Below are 21,329 nucleotides of genomic sequence, written 5' to 3' on the forward strand. Positions count from 1 at the left end.
TTATGTGATGTTATATTATGTTATGTTATGTTATGTTATGTTAAAGTATATTATGTTATGTTAATGTTAACTCATTCTCTATATCCATACAAAATATCTATCAAGCAAATAAAATAAAAATTTTCTTTTGAAAAATGCAACCATTCAATTAGTATTTTCTTATGACGTTATCACGTTAAACTATCGTCAGTAAACCGACTTTACAGACAACCTCTTTTTTATTGGTAATTAATGCATATGTGAACGTACTTTAAGCTTTCTTCGGGTTAGTTCTACCACTGTGAATATTGAAAAATTGCCATCAGCTTACTCCATATCTACACCTTGCAACAAATGTGCTTTAACGTTTGTCAAATTTCTGTTTTGACTTTGTCCGGTTTCATGTGAACACCTTGCTGTTTTAACATTTCTTTTTCAAAACGGCATCAAACAAATCAAATTGATGTATTCGCGAATAGAAATGGTGCGGCAAAATGAAAATTGAATTGTCAAACTACGAGCTGGCAGCAGATATTAAGACAGCTATGCCAGATATTCAGTAAAACAGATATATTTTAGCAGTGAAACTCACGCTTGTTATTATTGTAACAGTATACTGACAGTCTTCACCTGAACTTTCTTTTAACATAATCTATGGGAGGTGTAGATATGTTATGAATTATCTATGATCTCTCCCTTAGTAATCTCTCCATATAATGTGGACACTGAGAAATAGGGCCACAAATACTGAACAACACAGTAAAAATAATACCCCTTTTGCTTAAAAAATAATATATCTGTTATGTTAATTTGGATGTTACAAATCATTTGAAACTGTAATAGATAAGTATATTGAGAAAATTATGAAATCACTGGACTTAACATCAGTGTGGAAAACCTATGAAACACTGGAAAAATATATGAAACTGTTTTATGCATCAGTTTCGTTTTTGTAGGTATTTTTATTTATTTATTATGATTAGGTACAATAATACAATTATTATACTTAATAACTAACAGGAGTGCTAGCAGCCAAGGCCTTCGACTCCCTTTTAAAATTGCGTTTTTGTTAATCCTGTAAAATGTACATATACATGTATTGTGTTTAATATCTAAGTACAAAGTTTAAAATTATTTAGATTTTATGTAGTATATTATAAGCTTTAAGATAGTTTATAAATTTAGACATGTTTTCAAGGTTTATAGTAGTTAGAAGTGTGCTGGGTTAAATAGTTCCGAAAAATTTTAGTCGAAAGACATTTAGTTGACTGCAGTCGTTTAAAATATGCTCTGTGGACAGTGTGCTCTTGCAAAAGGGGCACGCTGTACGTTGTGAATTTTGTAATAAGTGTTCATGTGTGAGGTGAGTATGGCCAATACGAAGGCGAATGAATGTTTGTGTTTGCTGTCGAGTAGATGTGCTTGGGAAAATAGCTTTTTCTCCATGTTTATTAATCAATGTGTACTTATTATTATAATTAAGCCATTTAGTTTGTTTATCAAGGGCCGAAGGCCGCCCACGCGAAAAGGAGTTCTACGCAAACATACTGTGGATTGCGTAGCCGGAGTTGGACTGATGAGGGTTATTTTTTTTTGAAGCGCGGCCGAAGGCCGCCCACGCGAAAAGGAGTTCTACGCAAACATACTGTGGATTGCGTAGCCGGAGTTGGACTGATGAGGGTTATTTTTTTGAAGCGCGGCCGAAGGCCGCCCACGCGAAAAGGAGTTCTACGCAAAAATACTGTGGATTGCGTAGCCGGAGTTGGACTGATGAGGGTTATTTTTTTTGAAGCGCGGCCGAAGGCCGCCCACGCGAAAAGGAGTTCTACGCAAAAATACTGTGGATTGCGTAGCCGGAGTTGGACTGATAAGGGTTATTTTTTTGAAGCGCGGCCGAAGGCCGCCTACGCGATAAGGAGTTCCACGCAAAAATACTGTGTTAATTAATTTAATTTAATTTTAATTACTTCATTATTTTTTGTGATACGCTTAATATCATTGTTTTTAAGTTTAAATGAGTTGTATGTTTTTATTTTCAAAATTATTTCTCAACTTTAAATTACAGCAAAAATACTGCAGTTTTACAATGAACCTTCCACTGAACATCCCTGCGTGCGAACTTCGTTTTCATTTCAGGTGTATGGCAACACCAACTTTTCGCTAAATTATAGAACTTTAACATTAAATTACTTAAAAACTATAAGCCTCCGGCAGGTTCTGTTTTCAGTTTTAAGATGGGGATACACCCCTCTATCACCCCCTTTTTACCGTTTTTTCCAAAGCGATATACATTATACTAAATTTTAGCTTGTGTATCGTCTGCAGCGCGGTCTGCGAGTTCGTTTCCTTCTAGACCTTTGTGCCCTGGTACCCACATGATTCGGATTTTATTGCTGTTTTTAATACATGTCGTTCTGATTTCGGATACGATATTGTTAGCGTTGCCTATGTTGCGTATTGCATTGATTGCGGATTTGCTATCGGAACAAATTACAAATTTCCCCTTTTTTTTTTTGCGTAATCGGTAGCTAATTTTAAGGCTAAAGCTTCGGCTGTAAATATTGAGCAATGTTGGTCAATGATTCCTCGGGTAATTAGCGTGCCACTACTTCTCAAAACTGCAAACGAAGTGCTATAACCGGTTTTCGAACCGTCAGTGTATAAAAAATTCCACCCTTTCTTCCGGTATGGTTCAATTATATTAAGGAAGGATTGTTTAAAGGTGGCACTGTTAGTACTTTCTTTAGGAAATTTCTCTAATTCCAAAATAAATGATGATTGGTTTAAGTTCCAGTGTGGAAACTGTTTTATGCCATCAGCTTCGTTTTTGTAGGTACTTATTATCAACTTACCGGAAACAAACTGGGCTCTAGAATTTAACAAATTTTCGAGGTTAAGCATAAAACACTTGGGGAAAACATATTTTGTGCAATTAATTAAAACATTTTTTTTTAATAAGTTCATTCCAATTATTTTATAACCATTCCAAATCAGCAACAACTAATTATTTGAAGACAATTTAAATAGTCCCTTATACCAATATTTGTGACACTCCTTGAAAATCATATAGTGCATATTGTTATATCGTTTCAAATGCACCTAAGCATGTACGTTGATTAAGCACAAATATGTCTATACCAATTTTTACTTTCCATGCAACGTGAATTAACACACATTGGACAGCGCATCAAAAATTTAGGGTTCACCGGTTTCTCATCCTTTAAATGCTCTGCTACAATTGAACTTAACGCTTTGATGAAAAGTGGATGATCGTTTGGTGCAGCGGCACGTCTTATTTCCTCAACACCCACCTATGAGAAATAAAGTTTGTCAAAGTTCATAATTTCTTTACAATTTTATTACCTCTTTAGCCAATTCATCACAATATTCGATGTCCAGCTCATGCAACGTCTCAATATGCTCATTTACAAACGCGATTGGAACCAAAATGAAATTTTTGCGTCCTTGTTTTACATAACCCTAAATAGGTAAAGGAAAATTAGTATTGTAAACAGTCATAAATAGTATATGAATTGTTAAGGTATTTACTTTTATAGTATCATCAGTAGATGGGGCAAGCCAAGGTAAGGGCCCCACTTTCGATTGCCACGCCAATATATAAGGATTCGATTTCCCTAGTTCTTGCATGACTAAATGCACACTAGCTCCCACTTCGGAGGGATATGGATCACCCCGATTCACAGCTTTCAATGGCAGCGAATGTGCTGTGAAGAGTATAACGACGTCTTTGCGTTTTGTCTCACAAAATTTATTTAACTCCTCACGTATGCGTTCAGCGAATGTTTTTATCAAAAGAGGATGTGTCGACCAACGGTCAATTACGCTGAATTTTATATTATTTGGAAGGGAACTGAAAAAAAAACGCGTAACTACTAAAATAAGTTCGTCATCAAAGTATCATCTGAATACAAACTGTTGGCGGTAGTGGTAAAAAATCGAATTAAAACTGGATCCAGAGGTTGCACAACTATATTGCGGATATTGGGAAAACAATACTACTCTTTCGGGGGCTTCCCTGCACAATAAATTTTACAAATATAATTCAAATGTTTAATAATTAAATTACATTACTTTACTTTTCAATTTGCTTCAGCGTATCTTCAGTGAGTGGGTTAACATAGCGAAACCCCACGTAATGTTTGTGCGGCGCGGTTTCCGGGGAAATACGATCCAAATCTTTACACATTAATTCACCTTGTAACTCCGTCCATTTAAGAATAGGTGAACCACCACCAATTTCTTTATACTTTTTCTGTACCTCGGGTGTTCGGCGCTGAGCAATCCAAGGGCCTAAACGGCTTTGCACAGGCAACTGGATCATATCTCGATCAGTCATAATTCGTAACAAGAACTCAGGTACTTGATCCGTATGCTGTGGTCCGCCCATATTTAACATAAGAATAGCGGTCTTAGGATTGCTAACAGTGGCAGTAAACCGCATCGATGTAGGTGAGGTGAATAGTTTCGCTGTACATGTCAAAAGATACAGGAGTTTAGGTAACCAATTCGCACACAAATAAATATACCCTCGTTAAAAAGTATTTTACTCACATGTTAATATCCTTCCTTTAAGTAACATAATCTCAATTTTTATAACACAAAGTACCGCAAATACAAAAAGTTAGATTTTGTAGCGTCAAATTTATACAACTAATAGAATGCACCAAAACGAATTCATATACTAGATTATAAATAAAAATATGCAAAACTCTCGTTTTGTGTGAGAGCGCGCCTAGGAACAGGATTCCAGACTTGGCAGCATTGTCACTCCGTGGCCTGATAAACGGCTGATAAGCGAAATGGCGGGCTGCCAGATATAAGACACCAAAAATAACGAAACAGTTCGTTTTTACGTTAATGGAAAAAATGTTCAATTTGCATCTTTATACATTATTTTCTTTAAAATAAACTCAATTGAAACGCAATAAATCAAATTAATGTTTTTAGAACTTTCCAAAGCCTTTTACATCCTTTTTGCCTTTTACTTTTATTTCGTTTTGTGGACATATATGAATACATTTTACATACATGTAATTTTAAGCATGCGAAAGCAACAACATATGTATCGAACAAGGTTCACCGAGTATGCGAGTATGGTTATACCTCATACAACTGATATAATTCACTATTTTACAAAAGGCCTCTTATTTTCGCTAAGCGGTTGCAAGTGGCGAATGGATGGAGCAACTGGTATAAATGAACATATATTGGCAACGCTGGCGTAGAGCCGCCTTAAATTACATGTGTTTCCACTTTGCTTAAAACAATTTGTTTATATTCGTAACATCATTCTAAAATATTTTATAACCTTTTCAAAATCAACAATAACTAAGTATTTGAAGACAATTTAAATATTCCCTTATACCAATAATGAGACACTCCTTAAAAATCCGATATGCATTTGTTATATCGTTTCAAATGCACCTAAGCATGTACGTTGATTAAGCACAAATATGTCTATACCAATTTTTACTTTCCATGCAACGTGAATTAACACACATTGGACAGCGCATCAAAAATTTAGGGTTCACCGGTTTCTCATCCTTTAAATGCTCTGCTACAATTGAACTTAACGCTTTGATGAAAAGTGGATGATCGTTTGGTGCAGCGGCACGTCTTATTTCCTCAACACCCACCTATGAGAAATAAAGTTTGTCAAAGTTCATAATTTCTTTACAATTTTATTACCTCTTTAGCCAATTCATCACAATATTCGATGTCCAGCTCATGCAACGTCTCAATATGCTCATTTACAAACGCGATTGGAACCAAAATAAATTTTTTGAGTCCTTGTTTTACATAACCCTAAATAGGTAAAATAAATTTAGTGATTATATACTTTATAGAGTACATGGAAAAAATTATCAATATTTTGGTAATTTTGGGATATATTTAGTATACTGCAACACGCTTTGAATAAAAAGCATGTTAAGAGGGCATTGAGATCCCCATCTTAAAAGTGAAACCCGAATCTTCCGAAGTCATATAATTTTTAAGAAGTTTATTGCTAAAGTTGTGTAGTTTAGCGAAGAGTTGGCGTTGAAATACTCAATATATCATATTTTCTTTCATTTGCAGACATCCGGCAACACAATACTGCTGTCAATTCCAATGAATTTAATTTTCATTGAAATGTTTGGAATACAAGTATAAAAATAAGTAAAAACGCGCATGTGAGTGAATATTTTGTCAACTTAAGTGAAGTTTAGAAAAATATATATTATTCCAAACTATAGTGAAGTTCCCGAGGACGCTTTGAAGGCAAATAATTGCAAAACTTATAATTTTCGGAATAATTGAGTTATAAAGGCAAATCCCGCGATTTCTTATTCCAAATCGCCTGCGGCACTTTTTTTATATTTTTCTAATATATTCATTTGCCTATATATATCCTGTAAAACATTATTTTATAGGCGCTTTTTTATAAAAAGTTTTTTATTATTTTGATTTTCCAATTTGTGATCTTATATTATGTCTCAGATATGCCTCCATTCCAAATTTTACCGCCAATATATTAGTAAATATATAATTCCGCAATATTAAGAATTTACCCGCTAACATCTTAAAAAAATTTACTTATCGCTACAATTCAATATAATGGCAATACCAAGCTTCTTTTAGTTCATTTTTGGTTCGTGTCACAAACATTGTACAAAGTTAATGTTCATATTTACCGAGTCTTGGTGGATAACAGTTTAAATATATTACCTTGTGTAAAGAGAAAGTGAAGTTTGACCCCTAAGTGTACTAACTTTCCTGTACATATTTAGTGATTGAAAAGAGCACCCAACAAACGTTTTTTTTTTGGTAATAACTTTTCAGCGAAAAAAATTTTAATTTTGCTCCTTCAGATTATTAATACTAGGGTCAATACTGGTACTCTTCTTCACTTTGTTTGATACATTTTTCCATATACTCCATAACGTAATATATATAATTACCAAAATTTATATTTTATTAGTAATAAATAGTTTATGAACTGTTAATATCTTTACTTTTAAAGTATCACGAGTAGATGGCGCAAGCCAGGGAAAGGGCCCCACTTTCGATTGCCAGGCCAATATATAAGGATTCGATTTCCCTAGTTCTTGCATGACTAAATGCACACTAGCTCCAACTTCGGAGGGATATGGATCACCCCGATTCACAACTTTCAATGGCAGCGAATGTGCTGTGAAGAGTATAACGACGTCTTTGCGTTTTGTCTCACAAAATTTATTTAACTCTTCACGTATGCGTTCAGCGAATGTTTTTATCAAAAGAGGATGTGTCGACCAACGGTCAATTACGCTGAATTTTAAATTCTTTGGAAGGGAACTGAAATAAAAACGCGTAACTACTAAAATAAGTTCGTCATCAAAGTATCATCTGAATACAAACTGTTGGCGGTAGTGGTAAAAAATCGAATTAAAACTGGATCCAGAGGTTGCACAACTATATTGCGGATATTGGGAAAACAATACTACTCTTTCGGGGGCTTCCCTGCACAATAAATTTTACAAATATAATTCAAATGTTTAATAATTAAATTACATTACTTTACTTTTCAATTTGCTTCAGTGCATCTTCAGTTAGTGGGCTAACACAGCGAAACCCCACGTAATGTTTGTGCGGCGCGGTTTCCGGGGAAATACGATCCAAATCTTTACACATTAATTCACCTTGTAACTCCGTCCATTTAAGAATAGGTGAACCACCACCAATTTCTTTATACTTTTTCTGTACCTCGGGTGTTCGGCGCTGAGCAATCCAAGGGCCTAAACGGCTTTGCACAGGCAACTGGATCATATCTCGATCAGTCATAATTCGTAACAAGAACTCAGGTACTTGATCCGTATGCTGTGGTCCGCCCATATTTAACATAAGAATAGCGGTCTTAGGATTGCTAACAGTGGCAGTAAACCGCATCGATGTAGGTGAGGTGAAAGGTTTCACTGCACATGATAAAAGAGGCAAGATAAACAATTTGCACATAGATAAATATCTACTGTTAAAAGGGTTTTACTCACATGTTAATATCCTTCCTTTAAGTAACATGATCTCAATTCTTATGACACAAAGTACCGGAAATATAAAAAGTTATATTTTGTAGCGTCAAATTTAAATAGCTAATAGAATGCACCACATCGATCAAATACAATCGGCCGATCGGATAATAAACACTGGGCTTTTCAAATTGCTGGTAAGTTTTTATACTTTATTAGTTCCACGAAATTTAAATTCGTGGCAATTCGTTTAGACGTTAAACTGAAAAAAATTATGCCGTACACGGTTCTCCACACCAATCAAATAATTGGACAAATAAATTCTGTTTAGAAAAATGTGGGTTTCTATTGCATTTAATGTTTTGAGGTATATCCTTTTGCAGTAATAAAACTGTCTGTACACCGTGGCAATACCGAAGTCATCTATGAATTCAACTCTCTATTTAATACATTCGCCTCGCAATTTCTTTAGGATGACAACTTAAATGAGAATACAAATCGGCCAGATCTTTCGAGAATAGTCTTTGACTACAGAAGGTGGTGCCTTCTAGAAACCACTACTTAGTTTTTCGTGATTATTAAACCAATCAAAGATCAGTGCTGCGAATAAACATAGGAAAGGGAGAGAAGTGTATTTGAATTTGAAAGTGTGACTTTGAAATTAAACAAAGTGAAAGCACGAATTATAAAAATACCTCCAAATGCAGTTTTTCGTTTTGGCGATGGCGCCATGGCAAGAAAGTGTATGTATGTAATTTCTCTCCCTTATATTTATATATTCTTAAGCGATGACGTCAATATTATCTGAATGTGTCATAAATTGTACACCCTTATAATAAATGGTACTTGAGCAACTACATTCTGCGGCTCGCATAATCTTTTTTAAAAAAATCTCTTGACAAAGAGTCACTCTGTCTGATACTTCGTTTGGTATCAAATGGTAGGGGGAAGTCTTTCCCAATTCTGACGAAGCAGTTGGTATTGCTCAACGCCATCTTACATCGGCGTATTAGTTTTGCGGGGATAGCGAATTCAAACATCGCGGCATGAAAAGGGGTTGATGCTATCGCTTGCGGCTGTAAAATCGACGAAAGAATGCTGTGTATCGATTCTCCTTTCATGGGTATTTTCCAAGCCACACTAACAAGGTCCAATCAATTGGTTGATGATGGGCTACAGTCTTTCGCACAATACGCTCGATAGAATCTTGTATGCGATATTTAGAAGAATTTCGCTTTAGTTGGCTCAGATTTCAGGACCACCCTTCTTATGGATATATATATATCTTTCGGAGTCGGCTTAAAACTCTAGGTCCCTCCATTTGTGAAACAACTTCAAGACGCACATCACAAATAGGAGGCGGAGCTCGGCTCAAAAGGTAGATATTTGTTTTATGAGGAGCTTTTTTTCATGTCAGAAATTTACTCGGAGATTTGCGATTACCACTATTTGCAAAATGTTTTTCTTCATTTTGGTGTTTTACGGAGATTCGAGCCTACGTTATCCGAATGCCGAATGGTAGTCACGTAGTAACGCATTTGTCTACGGCGGTGGATTGGGCATAGTACACTTAAATTTCAACCGAAGGGCATGCATTCGCATATGCGTAAGGTTGTATTCCGTTCCAAGGAGCTTTAGAAGTTACGACTGTGGTACCTAACGAAGGCACCGGTACACTGTGCGAAGTAGAAGTCATAGAGGCTAGAGACGCCTGGTGTCGAGAGCAGCATGTGGCCACAAATTGTATGGTCCACTCCCTGTGAGTCTTAAAACCTGAGCAGGTTTGAAGACGGCACTGCTAGTTGCACAGGTTACATCTAACCTACGTTGAGTTCGAGGGAACTGTTTTTGACAGCCCGAATTAGGCTCATTGCCAGCCCTGGAGAGAAATATTTGGAGCAGCCTCGCTACATAAAATTGCTCTATTGGTGATAAACTGGGATTAGATTCAGTGCACTGGACAGGGCTAGTTTACTGGGGCGTTACCCCTTGATCGAGAAAAGTCCTAATTATTCCAGTACGTAGAACTGACCACCATGGAAATAATAATCAGAAGGCCCCAGCCCCATATTAATAGCATACTTAATGTTCGTTTCGTTCCTCGGAAGCTATACCTTCATAGTGCACGTTTATTGGTGCTCAATTTCAAATCGCTAAACCAGAGAAGATTAATATTATCTATACTTTTATGTTTTGCATTATCTAAGGAGTTCGTGACTGTCTATGACTTGTGGAGATAATAAATTTTAATGGTCTGCGGAGGCATCTTGTGCCTCGTTGCCTTTCTATGCTGATAATATTAGAACGAAATATGCCAGTCGAATTATGTCCGCAATGCTTCTACCGGCAGGGTAATTTGAGAATATCTCAAATCTCAACATCTATCAACCCTGATTTTTCTTTCTCTAAAACAACTTTTACTAATATCCTTAATTCGATGCCATAGTTTAAGGTTAATTCTTAAATAGTCTGTACGAAATTAGTGATTCATAGAATTAATAAGGAAATTAATAGATATGAATTCAATCTGAATAGATACATAAAAGTTACAATTATTAATATTCAATTATTTCCAAGCGAGCTCAACGGTTCTGATTGAATCCAATTTGCGTCGTTTATTTATAAATTTTTATTGAGTTTAATTGTTTTGATGGATGGTTTAAATTGTATTGGGTACTTAGTATCATCACTGCCGTGGTGATTAGGTATTGGTGCTGAATAAACCTGTGCTACCCTCAAATTGAATTCATATAAGGTGGTAGCAGTAGAACAACTGATTTGCTTTTTTTCTTTCTTTTAGGCCAAAACGAATCCATAAAAGGTGTTGTTACTAGAGAACCTCATTTCTTTTTTTTTTTTCTTGCGATTTGGTGGTTACAATGTCGAAGTGATCTGCTTTTCGTTGTTGCGTTGTTTATTTGATTCCATTCTGATTGAAATTTCAACTTTCAACTCACATAAGTGCAAAAACAAATTGTAAATGTTGATGAGCTGGTGAGTTCACCTTGTATAAATTCGCCGTGGTTTTGATGGTTTGTATACCAAAGTGACCGCCGTAGACGCGTAGCTTGGTGCGCGACTGCCATTCGGATGTGAGTAGGTTCAAATCTCTGTGCATGTAACCCAAAATGATAGAAAAAGATTTATCTAATAATGGTCGCTCCTCGATAGGCAATGGCAAACCTCTGATTGTATTTCTGCCATAAAAAAGCTCCTCATAAAAACCATCTGCCTTTCGGAGTCGGCTAAAAGTGTAGCAGATCTGTTCTGTTTACTTTCTTTTTGAAAGTTGTGGAGTTCGTAGAAAGTAACAAAAGATTACTGGATTGATATTTAAATCACCAAACTGCAAAAACTGAATACCTAAAAATGTTGGTTATATACTGCTACCACCTTGTATGAATTCGCTTAGGCTACATTCTTCCGCACTTGAAATTTTATTATAATATTAAAATTTATTGAGTATGGATAACACATGGGCTGAGAAGTCCCGGACCTAACAAAGAAGACACGTTTTTTTTCATTCAAGATTTACTTATGAACGTATTTTCCATCAAGAACAACGCAATCATTCCAGCGCAGCTCTTTACCTACCAATTTTGTAGAACGAGCGAAATTTCTTACCGGCGAGCATTTCTTTAGGCCTCCGAACAGCCAGTAGTCGCTGGAAGCCAAATCAAAGTTCAACTCGAGTAGTTTTGCCATTGTTTTGGTTGACTTGCGACACGGTGCGTCGTCTTGAAAGTGATCACACGCGGCACCCACCTTGCACAGAATTTTTTTTATGTTTTCTGGGGTTACCGCCACATGACATTTTTCCCATCAAAAAGCAGTCTAAAATTAAAATATGGAATTTTTTTTGAGCCATTGTTTTGAAAACAATAAAAGTAGCGTCACTCTTAGCACAATAACTCTCGAACTAATGAATGGAATATTATGAAATTTTAACGGTTGTCTTTTTAAGGTTAGTACTAACTGAAAAATAGGTGAATGCAATAAAACTAGTGATATCTATGTGTTAGGCCGGGACTTTTCAGCTCATGTGTTATTTGCATTTGATGTAACAGCCAGAATTCATGAATTCGATAGCAGGTTGCGGTTTTATTCATATTTGGATATTTTACATACTGTGCGCCTCAAACGATAATTGATATAATTAACGGATTTTAATTGATGTTCAATAAAATTGTTTTAGTAATCAAGTAAAATTAAAAATTATTAGCTAGAGCTCATTGCGCAACAGTTCGGGTGCGTGGGTCATAACAAAGTTTTTATATTTTACGTGTATGTATGTTTGTACGTTCCAGTTTTCTAAAAACAGATTCAACAGATAAGAAATTGTCTGATAACTTCCTGTAAATATTATGCTCTAAAAAAATACCACTCGGAGTAAATAAGTATACAGATACTGTTAGTTTATTCAGCAAATTTTCGTAGAATAATGCAACAATACTTAAATTTTCAGTACAATATATTTAAAATTGAGCGAATGGCAGTGAATCTCCTGATTCGCCTCGAAAAAGTGGTTTTGCGGTATAAATGAAAAAAAAAATAAAAATCCAAATGTATTTGTTAAAGGGTGTATGTAACTCGAGTTATTCCTGGCAGGAGGTTGCTCAAATACCCATACCTACGCCAATTTTGCTCCGAACGATTTGAAATACACATTATTCTGGAGATATCATGCATTCTTTTAAAAAAGTAAAAAATATGAAGTGTAAATAGCTTACCTCCCTCCATAATGATAAAATAGTGAGTATAAAAACTCTCTGTTATTGTCCGAAATGAAAAACATGTTCTTTACCTAAAAGCTCACTACGAATTTGTATGAAATATAATTGTACGTAACATTGCCGAAATATTGAGCAACAGGAAAGTAAACACTTGAAAATGCTCTCTTGCAAATACCTATGTATGTCTTTATATATGTATATATATACATATATATAGATGTATTCTCCTAATTGGAAACTGGCAAGGGTGGTTTCAGTCATTGAGTGAATGTTGTTATATTATAAAGGCCGAATAAGGCATAACTCCTAGCTTTGCCTGTATGTACATCTGGTATGTATGTATATCAAATTGCAGCTCTTTGTTACATGTATGAGTTGGCTGGCGCTATGCAATATGTCGCTCTCTGGTGAGTTTTGAGCTCCAATTCCAACAAAAGAAATGATTACTGCTGTGAAAGCGTTCTACAAATACACAATTTGCAATCAAGCAACGATATTAACAATGTTGACTACTCCCTGGAAGGTAAATTGTCTGTATGTACCTATACATATATATGCGAGCATATAATACTGTGTTGTTGAGTTTATTTCGGCATGTGGTGTTCATGGCCCATTGACAACGTTTCTGTACATTCGCAAATGAATTCACATATGTTCATACATATCTAACCGCTCTACAAATTCGAAGTAAACGAAAATTCGTCAGTCACATTTTCGAGTTCTAACCACCCAGATCGCTACAGTGAAACGCAAACGGCCGCACATATGCGGTTGCTTTACAACAGAACTCTGAAAATTGTTAAAAGTCATTTGTCTATTGCATACATACACACATAGCTGCAACTTAAAGCGCGTTTATAAAAATGAATACAGTTGAGGTGGAGCGAGATAATTAATATTTTTAGGACAAATTGCAAAAGTTAACATAAATAAATATCCACATATGTATATACCGGCAAATGACATACATATTTGTACTCGAGAGCTTAACACGAAGTACAAAAGTGACAAGTTAGAACAAAAATATTCAGAGCTATTTACATCCATACGTAGAAACACAAACACTCAGTTATCCGGTTACCCAACTTGCAGCATTCTATTTAAACTTTATAAGTGGCATAGTGTATAATTACCGCTTTACCGCTTTAAAGCTTAATATACGTACATATATTAAAATGATCTGTTCGCACGTGAATACGTATCTGCCATTGAAAATCTATTGCCACTGGGCCGACCATTAACCCGCCAGCACATACGAATCGGTCAAGCACATACACGCATATTATAGAAGTGACGTATGTACATGTGTGTAAACATAATTTTGCACAAGCACATACCGAAAATGAGGTGATTCGTCTGCGTAGTGACGCTCAACAATCTGCCCGTGGCGTGGTTGTTGAATCACTTTTTATACGTGAGATTCTTTACAAGCACGGAGCGCTCCACACAGAGAGCGTAAAACTACCGCTCAAATAACATTCAACACTAAATTTTAAAGAGTGCCGGATTTTGAGAATATTTGATTGCATATAAAACATAAACGAACTTTCTTTGGCTCTTGAAGAAAGCGTGACAGCAACTGATAGGCGGATGTTAATAAAATATCACGAAAATGGGTTACGATGATGTACTTGTGCACTTGGGAGATTTTGGTAAATACCAACGACTTATATTCTTCCTGCTCGGTCTTACCGCAGTCTCTTGCGCCTTTCACAAAATGTCACGTGCATTTATCTTTGCCAAACCGAACTTCCGTTGCCTCCTTCCGTTTGAGAATGAGATGAATGATGGTGGTGGAAATAACAGCAATTATAAACATTATAATGCAACCGACTTTGAAATACCGGCGCCACTGTGGCGCTTATCGTTCCCCGCGGAAACAGCAGACCAGAAAATAGGGCGTTATGAGGCTTGCAGCCGTTTTGATATTGATAATAGACTCTATCAAAGGTTTAATTCAAGCAATCAGGAATTTAATATAAGTTTCCTATCATTGGTGCAAAATATTTCTGCAATTAATGGCACCGTTCCATGCAGCAGCTACGTTTACGACCGTTCGGTAATAACCAACAGCGCCGTCACTGAATGGGATATGGTTTGCGATCGGAATTTTTTGGTCGCCACCAGTGACGCGATATTCATGCTGGGAGTGTTGGTTGGCAGTATTGGTTTTGGACAACTGTCGGACAAATGTGGGCGCAAACCAGTCTTCTTTATATCACTGCTGATTCAGGTGTCATTTGGCATATTAGCTGGCATTGCACCGGACTATCTGACTTATACAATTGCACGCTTCATAATCGGTACCACAACGTCTGGAGTGTTTCTTGTTGCCTATGTAATTGCCATGGAGATGGTGGGGCCGAAAAAACGTTTATATGCCGGTATGTTTCTTATGATGTTCTTCTCCGTGGGTTTTATGTTAACTGCTGCCTTCGCGTACTTCATTCACCAATGGCGTACACTGCAAATAGCCATCTCACTTCCAGGGCTCTTGTTTCTCGGTTACTACTGGATTATACCAGAGTCGACGCGTTGGTTGTTATCGAATAACCGAAAAGAAGCTGCAATTGCTAACATACAAAAAGCTGCTCGCTTTAACAAAGTGCACTTAGATTTTGATACAACTGATCGTTTATTAAATGATAATGGCAATATGGAAGAAACGAAATCCAAAATTCTGGAAAACGACATTGCGACGACCCCTGTTAAATCCGTGTCCGTGTTTGATTTATTGCGCTATCCAAATTTGCGCCGAAAAACACTATTAATTTTTTTTGATTGGTTTGTAAATAGTGGCACTTACTATGGACTTTCCTGGAACACAAATGCATTGGGTGACAACATACTCTTGAATTTTGTTATATCCGGCGCTGTTGAAATTCCAGCATTCACTTTCCTACTTTTCACCCTCAATCGGTGGGGACGACGCACCATACTCTGCGGCTGTATGCTGGTCGCCGGTTTTGCATTGCTGCTGACCATCGCAGTACCCAAAGAGGAGAACTGGCTGATCATTGTGCTGGCAATGATAGGAAAACTTGCTATCACCGCTTCTTATGGCACTGTTTACATATTCTCAGCAGAGCAATTTCCTACAGTGGTGAGAAATGTTGGACTAGGTGCGTCTTCGATGGTGGCACGTATTGGTGGCATACTAGCCCCCTTCATCAATATGTTAAGCAATGTATGGCGACCGCTGCCACTTATTATCTTTGGAAGTGCTGCATTTATGGGTGGGCTTCTGTCGCTGCTGCTACCTGAAACTCTCAACAAACCAACACTTGAAACGATAGATGATGGAGAGAATTTTGGTAAGGGAGAGAATAGTGCGAGTAAAGATAAAGAAATGCATGTTCAAGATACAATAGAAAATGAAAATATACCTTTAAATGGAAATCGTGACCAATCTATAAATGAACAATTCAAAAACGAGATTTGCGTAAAATATTAACGTTTTTAATTTGCTTTAAAATAAGTAGACGACTGGTGTGAAATTAAATTATTTGAATGCACATACTTATTTACAAATGTACATATGTAATTTTGTAAACTTTGTTTGTCTAAATTATAAATTTTGTGATATACTATATAAATATATATGTATGCATACATATAGTACACGTCGATGTGAAGAAATATCTATACACAATTGATCTTCTTAAGTCGTTTATTTAATACCCATATAAAGAAACGAACGTCGAATTGAATTAAACACTTTTCCCATGTCAAACATGCACAGCTGACTTGATTATTTATTAGTAAAGCTTTTTTTGTTTGCTGTAGCGTCTGAAACCGAAGCAAAAGAAATAGATTATATATTAAATTGTCGACATATGTATGTTTGTAGGTGCCTATAGCTACATTTTATTAAAAATTAATGCTTTAAGGTATAAGTATTTACACATGTGGCAAAATAATTAAGTCGATCGATTTTTTTCTAAATAAAAGTTTATTCAGAAGCTGAAAAAAACAAATTGCGTTTTTAAGGATTTCGGGGCTTGCATTTGTGGGGAATTCTCAGACTCGGATTTTCTACAATCGGAGAGAAAGTGAAAATCATGTGTCGACTAAGTGTCCAAAAATATTCTTACTCGAACCAATTAGATCTAGTACATGAGTCGCGCCCTCCCTGCTTCAGGACTTGGAGCAGTTCAGAATTTCAAAGAAATGATTCATTTTTATGGACGAGACGAAGAATAAAATGCTGGCAGAACACAGTATGTGTTGTCACGGTAAAAAATGCAATACAGTAGTCAATACAATAAAAAACTGACATCGCACTAAATATCTTCTAAAACAGGAAAGCACTTAATTTTTTAAACTTAATTGCGAATCACTACTTGAGACTCCAATTTCATTAAAATGTGTACCTAAGCTCTTCACACTTCGTGTCTTTCATTAAAATATGCTCGAAATAACTATTTACACAACATTAAGAGTGTTAGTCAGACTATTACGAGTACTAACTGCCCTTTTCACATTTATCAAAAAGTATTAAAATTATTCAGCCGGAAATTTGTTTAAGTAAGTACCGTATTCCGTGCGTAGGAAGACAAAATATTTTCAAGATTAGTACATACATATATAAATTCATAAATTTGTAAATGCAAGTACAAGTATATTAGGGTGCTGCTTACTTTTCATCTTTCGAAAAGTAGTCAACTCACCATTCGCTTCAATGAATCAGCTAAAATCAGAAACATTATTTCTTTGTATTTGTTTAGACAGAGTTATAGTGAAAATTTGTGAAACACTTGATTTAGTTATAAGTAAGCTCTGGCAGCTAGTGCTCGTTCTCCTACTAATTTTAGTATTATATGGAAATTGTATTAATAAAACCGTTATACAAATGTGAAGCATGAAACATCAAAATGAAATAGTTTTTAGGGGTCGCCCCTCGGCAGGAAATGACAAGCCTCCGAATGTATTTCTGCCATGAAAAAAGCTTAAAACTGTAGGTCCCTCCATTTGTGGAACAACATCAAGACGCAGCACCTAAATAGGAGGAGGAGCTCGGTCAAACACTCAAAAAGGGTGTAAGCACCAATTTCATACATATACCTATGCATATAAATGATGGTAATAAATAATGTCACTGAACATCTTCTAATGCGGCCCCACACGCATTGGTACTCCCTGCTGGCTCTGTTCTGTCGCACATGTATGACATGTGACAAAAAATAAAAAAAAGTTGTATCAAGTAAGAATCACCCTAAAGTTATAAATTCATACGTAAAAATTTACTTATGTATTACATATCGGTGGTACTGCGTGTACACATTTGGATTATTTGTATTATAACAAAACCTTTTAGGAGCTACATTAAGCGTGTTGTTAGTAGATGTATTTATTTTTGCTAAATTTGCAAATTATTGGAAATGCGAGATATGTTAACAACATTTTTTCTTTGCTTGTCTATTACGAACGGTACCGATATTGGCGATACGGCACCGAACACGCCACATAGCCAATGGAGCAATCAATTTATTTCAAACGGTATTCTGCAGCAATTTGCGCCCCAAGATCGGCCGATTCAATGTCTTTGGGCTATTTTTGGTCGAGCCATCTCAAAGTTAGAGTTCAGCTGAACCCCCATTGCGCCTAAATACCCTCGAAAATTTCACCAGAAGAATCAGTACACGTAAACCTGGGGACATTTGGAAAATACAATTTATAATTCATAAATTGTAGACTGTCTACTACATACATACATAACAGGATTATGAATTCCCATTGAAAATATGTGTGCAATTACTCTGAATAAAAAAAAAATTGAGCTGGAAAGACCAGGTACATACTTCCGCACATACATGCATATGCTTACATATAGCCATGACTTTGACCTATTAATAGTACCGTTATTTTTATTTAAGCTCATTTAATTCATACGCTTCCGTGGCTGGCAGATGATTACAGCCTCTGTTCTTTTATAGCATAAAAATTATTTATGACATAAAATATTTTTCCGTAAAATAAATAAGTACAGTCTGTGTCAGAAGAAAAGATCCGGTTTTTTTCTTGTAACTTCAAGATATATTTCGTCAAACCACTGCTCGCAGAAAAACAAATTGAAAAACAACAAAACAAGAAAATGGCGTCATAGTATTGGACTGGCCTTCCCAGTCCCCAGCCGCCAACCCCATTGAAAATGTGTGGTGAGCTATGAAAACGCATCTTGATTTAAGGTACTTGACCACCTTATAAGTTTCAAAAAATAAAATTTTTTTTTTTACATTTTTTCAATCCTTATACTTTTAAAAATCATCACCTGAAACTGTTTTTTTAAATTCGAATTCTAACAAAGTGAAATCAGTGAAAATGTACAGGCGCATCCTGCACTCATTACTTGCTGACTCAGCTGAAAGAAAATAGCAAGTTTTAACTTTAAACGCGTTTTTCCAGAAATTACTTTTTTTCGAATGGCGGACACTTTATCTCCGAAACTGCTTAGCCGATTTTAATGATTTTGGTCTTGTTTTATTTTTTAAGATGTTTTGTATGCCAATTTACCACATTTTGCAAAAAAAAAGTTAATAAAGTATTGCTTTTTAAGCATAACATTGTGAAAAACAGGGGTGTTTTCTTAACTTTTTTTCAAACATCCGCCATTTTTTTATTATTTTTTTTTTTTGTCAGTTTGTGGTAAATTCTCACGCAAGGAACCTTCCTTTTGAAAATTTTGTTTCTCTCTTTTGTTTTAGAATTACCATTTCTAAGATTAACTGTCCGCCGCAAGACATGATTTTCTTCAGGCCTCGACTTTGGCGCCTCCTGGATATATGTTAAAAAAAGAAATTTTAATAAATCAATTTTTTTTTGTATTATATAAGCTCTAAATAAAAATTTAAAAAAAAATTTATTTTAATATATTATACAGAACATGAAAAAAAAATTATTGAATATGTTGTACTTTTTAATATAGCTTTCCAAGGTGGTCAAGTACCTTAAAGTAACTCGTGCGTCAACTTCGCAAAATCTAGTCCTGTTGGTCGACGAGCTACGCAGAAAAGCTGGTTCAAAGCATGCCGAGAAGATGTCAGGATATACTCCAACGATGGATACTACACGGCTTATTGAGTAATTGAGACTTTTTGCATACTTTCATGTATGTAAAACAAATTTTAAATACATCGTACCCTAAATACAAAAGGGTCACAACTCAAAATGTACCTTCTGCTCAAATATGAACGAGACGTTATCAATAAAACGGTCCGCGGATGACATATGGCAAAAATAAATTTTTTGTTTTTTGGTAGGACTGTTATAAGCTTACATGGCAAATTTCAGCGTGATATGTCACATAGTTTGTTTTCTGTGCTACTGTAAACAAATCAAGCTCGAGTGTGGAAAATTTAGAGTTGTGACTCTTTTGTATTAGGGTGCGATATATCTTTTATACTTCATGAAAAATCGTGGTTCCTTTTTTCTGCCACAGACTGTATGAACATATAAAAGAAATTTACCTGTGTTAAATTAAAAGAACATTTTTTTAAATTTTGCTATCAATTGTTAGCATGGGCTGTAGTTGCACTAATGTACGGAGCAGTAATTGAGCAGTAATTAAGAGCCAGCATGACGAGTATGTGTGACTGCTTGATAAAAATATGTGCCCACAATTAGTTCATCAATTAGGTTGAATGGCAGCAAGAAAATACTAAACAAACGTTATAAGCCTTATACAGGGTATTTCAGGCTTGAGTTTCTTTTTATACCCGCGCACTTGTGCCCAACGGTATTATAATTGTGTTCACAAAACGGTTGTATGTAATGGCATAAAAAAGTCCAGATATATTATATATCTTGATAAAAAGGTGTTTAGAGGTGTGCTATGTAACAGACCGTTATTCGGCTCTGAGCAAATTTGACAAAATCAGTTGATGAGCTGACGTCACTTGGAATGTTTTAACGAAAAAAATCAACTAATGGCACTTCGTTGCCGTCTGAACAACGACTGATTGGATGATGGCCTGGGGGTGCATGGTGGCACAAGGAGTTGGAAAACTTGTTTTTAAAGAGTCAACAATGGATAAATTTTCTTATTTAAATATTTTAAAGGCTAGCCTGATACAAAGCGCCCAACAGTATAACACAAATCACCAATTTCGCACGCTCTATCCCATTGAGCATTTATGTATATAGTAAGTACAGTATAACCTCGAAGGAAATGCTTAAAAACGTAATAATTAATGAATGGAGCAAAATTGCTAAAGAGGATACTTCTAAACTGGTCCATTCCATACCACATCGACTTGAGCGGAAAGGTTATCCCACAAGTTACTAACACCTTATTTTTATTAAATATGCATAGTTTAACCGTATATTCCAATGTACGAATATTTTTTCTGCTTGGCTGAAGTGAAGTTTTGTTTTTGTTTTTTGATGAAATTACTGTTTACTCAAGGTAGGTTGTTATTGAAAAAGAGCAAAATCGGTCTATAACCACGCCCCCATAACATTATTTTTCAAAAAAGAAGAAAACTTGATATCTATGTTATAAATGATGCGAAATTTTTCAAATTGGGCATAAATGATGAACCCAAACAAAATAAGACTCCAGTAACATTTTAGCAAAATGAGCGGTGCCACACTCCGTTTTGGATAAATGCGT

At 35.7% G+C, this 21,329-nt stretch overlaps 3 protein-coding genes across 3 annotated transcripts; 1 reads left to right on the forward strand and 2 right to left on the reverse strand.

Moving 5' to 3' along the window:
* Nucleotides 1-2,911: 2,911 nt before the first annotated feature.
* On the reverse strand, nt 2,912-4,742 carry LOC128856036 (ferrochelatase, mitochondrial). Its single transcript, XM_054091391.1, has 6 exons — nt 4,552-4,742; nt 4,077-4,467; nt 3,914-4,015; nt 3,529-3,850; nt 3,343-3,459; nt 2,912-3,290 (listed from the first exon to the last, which is right to left on the reverse strand). The coding sequence occupies exons 1-6, from the start codon at nt 4,577-4,579 to the stop codon at nt 3,096-3,098; spliced, it is 1,155 nt and encodes a 384-aa protein (XP_053947366.1). The 5' UTR covers nt 4,580-4,742; the 3' UTR covers nt 2,912-3,095.
* A 205-nt stretch (nt 4,743-4,947) lies between these two features.
* Nucleotides 4,948-8,135, reverse strand: LOC128856037 (ferrochelatase, mitochondrial-like). The gene is made up of 6 exons (XM_054091392.1): nt 8,010-8,135; nt 7,544-7,934; nt 7,381-7,482; nt 6,996-7,317; nt 5,689-5,805; nt 4,948-5,636 (listed from the first exon to the last, which is right to left on the reverse strand). The coding sequence occupies exons 1-6, from the start codon at nt 8,035-8,037 to the stop codon at nt 5,442-5,444; spliced, it is 1,155 nt and encodes a 384-aa protein (XP_053947367.1). The 5' UTR covers nt 8,038-8,135; the 3' UTR covers nt 4,948-5,441.
* A 4,232-nt stretch (nt 8,136-12,367) lies between these two features.
* LOC128856034 (organic cation transporter protein-like) lies at nt 12,368-18,792 on the forward strand. Its single transcript, XM_054091388.1, has one exon. It carries the CDS (start codon nt 14,331-14,333, stop codon nt 16,170-16,172), a length of 1,842 nt encoding a protein of 613 aa, XP_053947363.1. The 5' UTR covers nt 12,368-14,330; the 3' UTR covers nt 16,173-18,792.
* Nucleotides 18,793-21,329: the final 2,537 nt, after the last annotated feature.

This window comes from Anastrepha ludens, chromosome 2, assembly GCF_028408465.1.
Source record: "Anastrepha ludens isolate Willacy chromosome 2, idAnaLude1.1, whole genome shotgun sequence".
NCBI classification, from domain to species: domain Eukaryota; kingdom Metazoa; phylum Arthropoda; class Insecta; order Diptera; family Tephritidae; genus Anastrepha; species Anastrepha ludens.

Bases quoted from the DNA above. Each gene is read 5' to 3' on its own strand.
- LOC128856036 (XM_054091391.1), bottom strand. From the start codon at position 4,579: ATGTTACTTAAAGGAAGGATATTAACAT. The intron at 4,468-4,551 runs GTGAGTAAAATA...TGACATGTACAG, and splicing joins TAAAGGAAGGATATTAACAT to CGAAACTATTCACCTCACCT. The intron at 4,016-4,076 runs GTAAAGTAATGT...TTTATTGTGCAG, and splicing joins ACGCTGAAGCAAATTGAAAA to GGAAGCCCCCGAAAGAGTAG.
- LOC128856037 (XM_054091392.1), bottom strand. From the start codon at position 8,037: ATGTTACTTAAAGGAAGGATATTAACAT. The intron at 7,483-7,543 runs GTAAAGTAATGT...TTTATTGTGCAG, and splicing joins GCACTGAAGCAAATTGAAAA to GGAAGCCCCCGAAAGAGTAG. The intron at 7,318-7,380 runs GTTTGTATTCAG...TTTTTATTTCAG, and splicing joins TTTTACCACTACCGCCAACA to TTCCCTTCCAAAGAATTTAA.
- LOC128856034 (XM_054091388.1), top strand. From the start codon at position 14,331: ATGGGTTACGATGATGTACTTGTGCACTTGGGAGATTTTGGTAAATAC.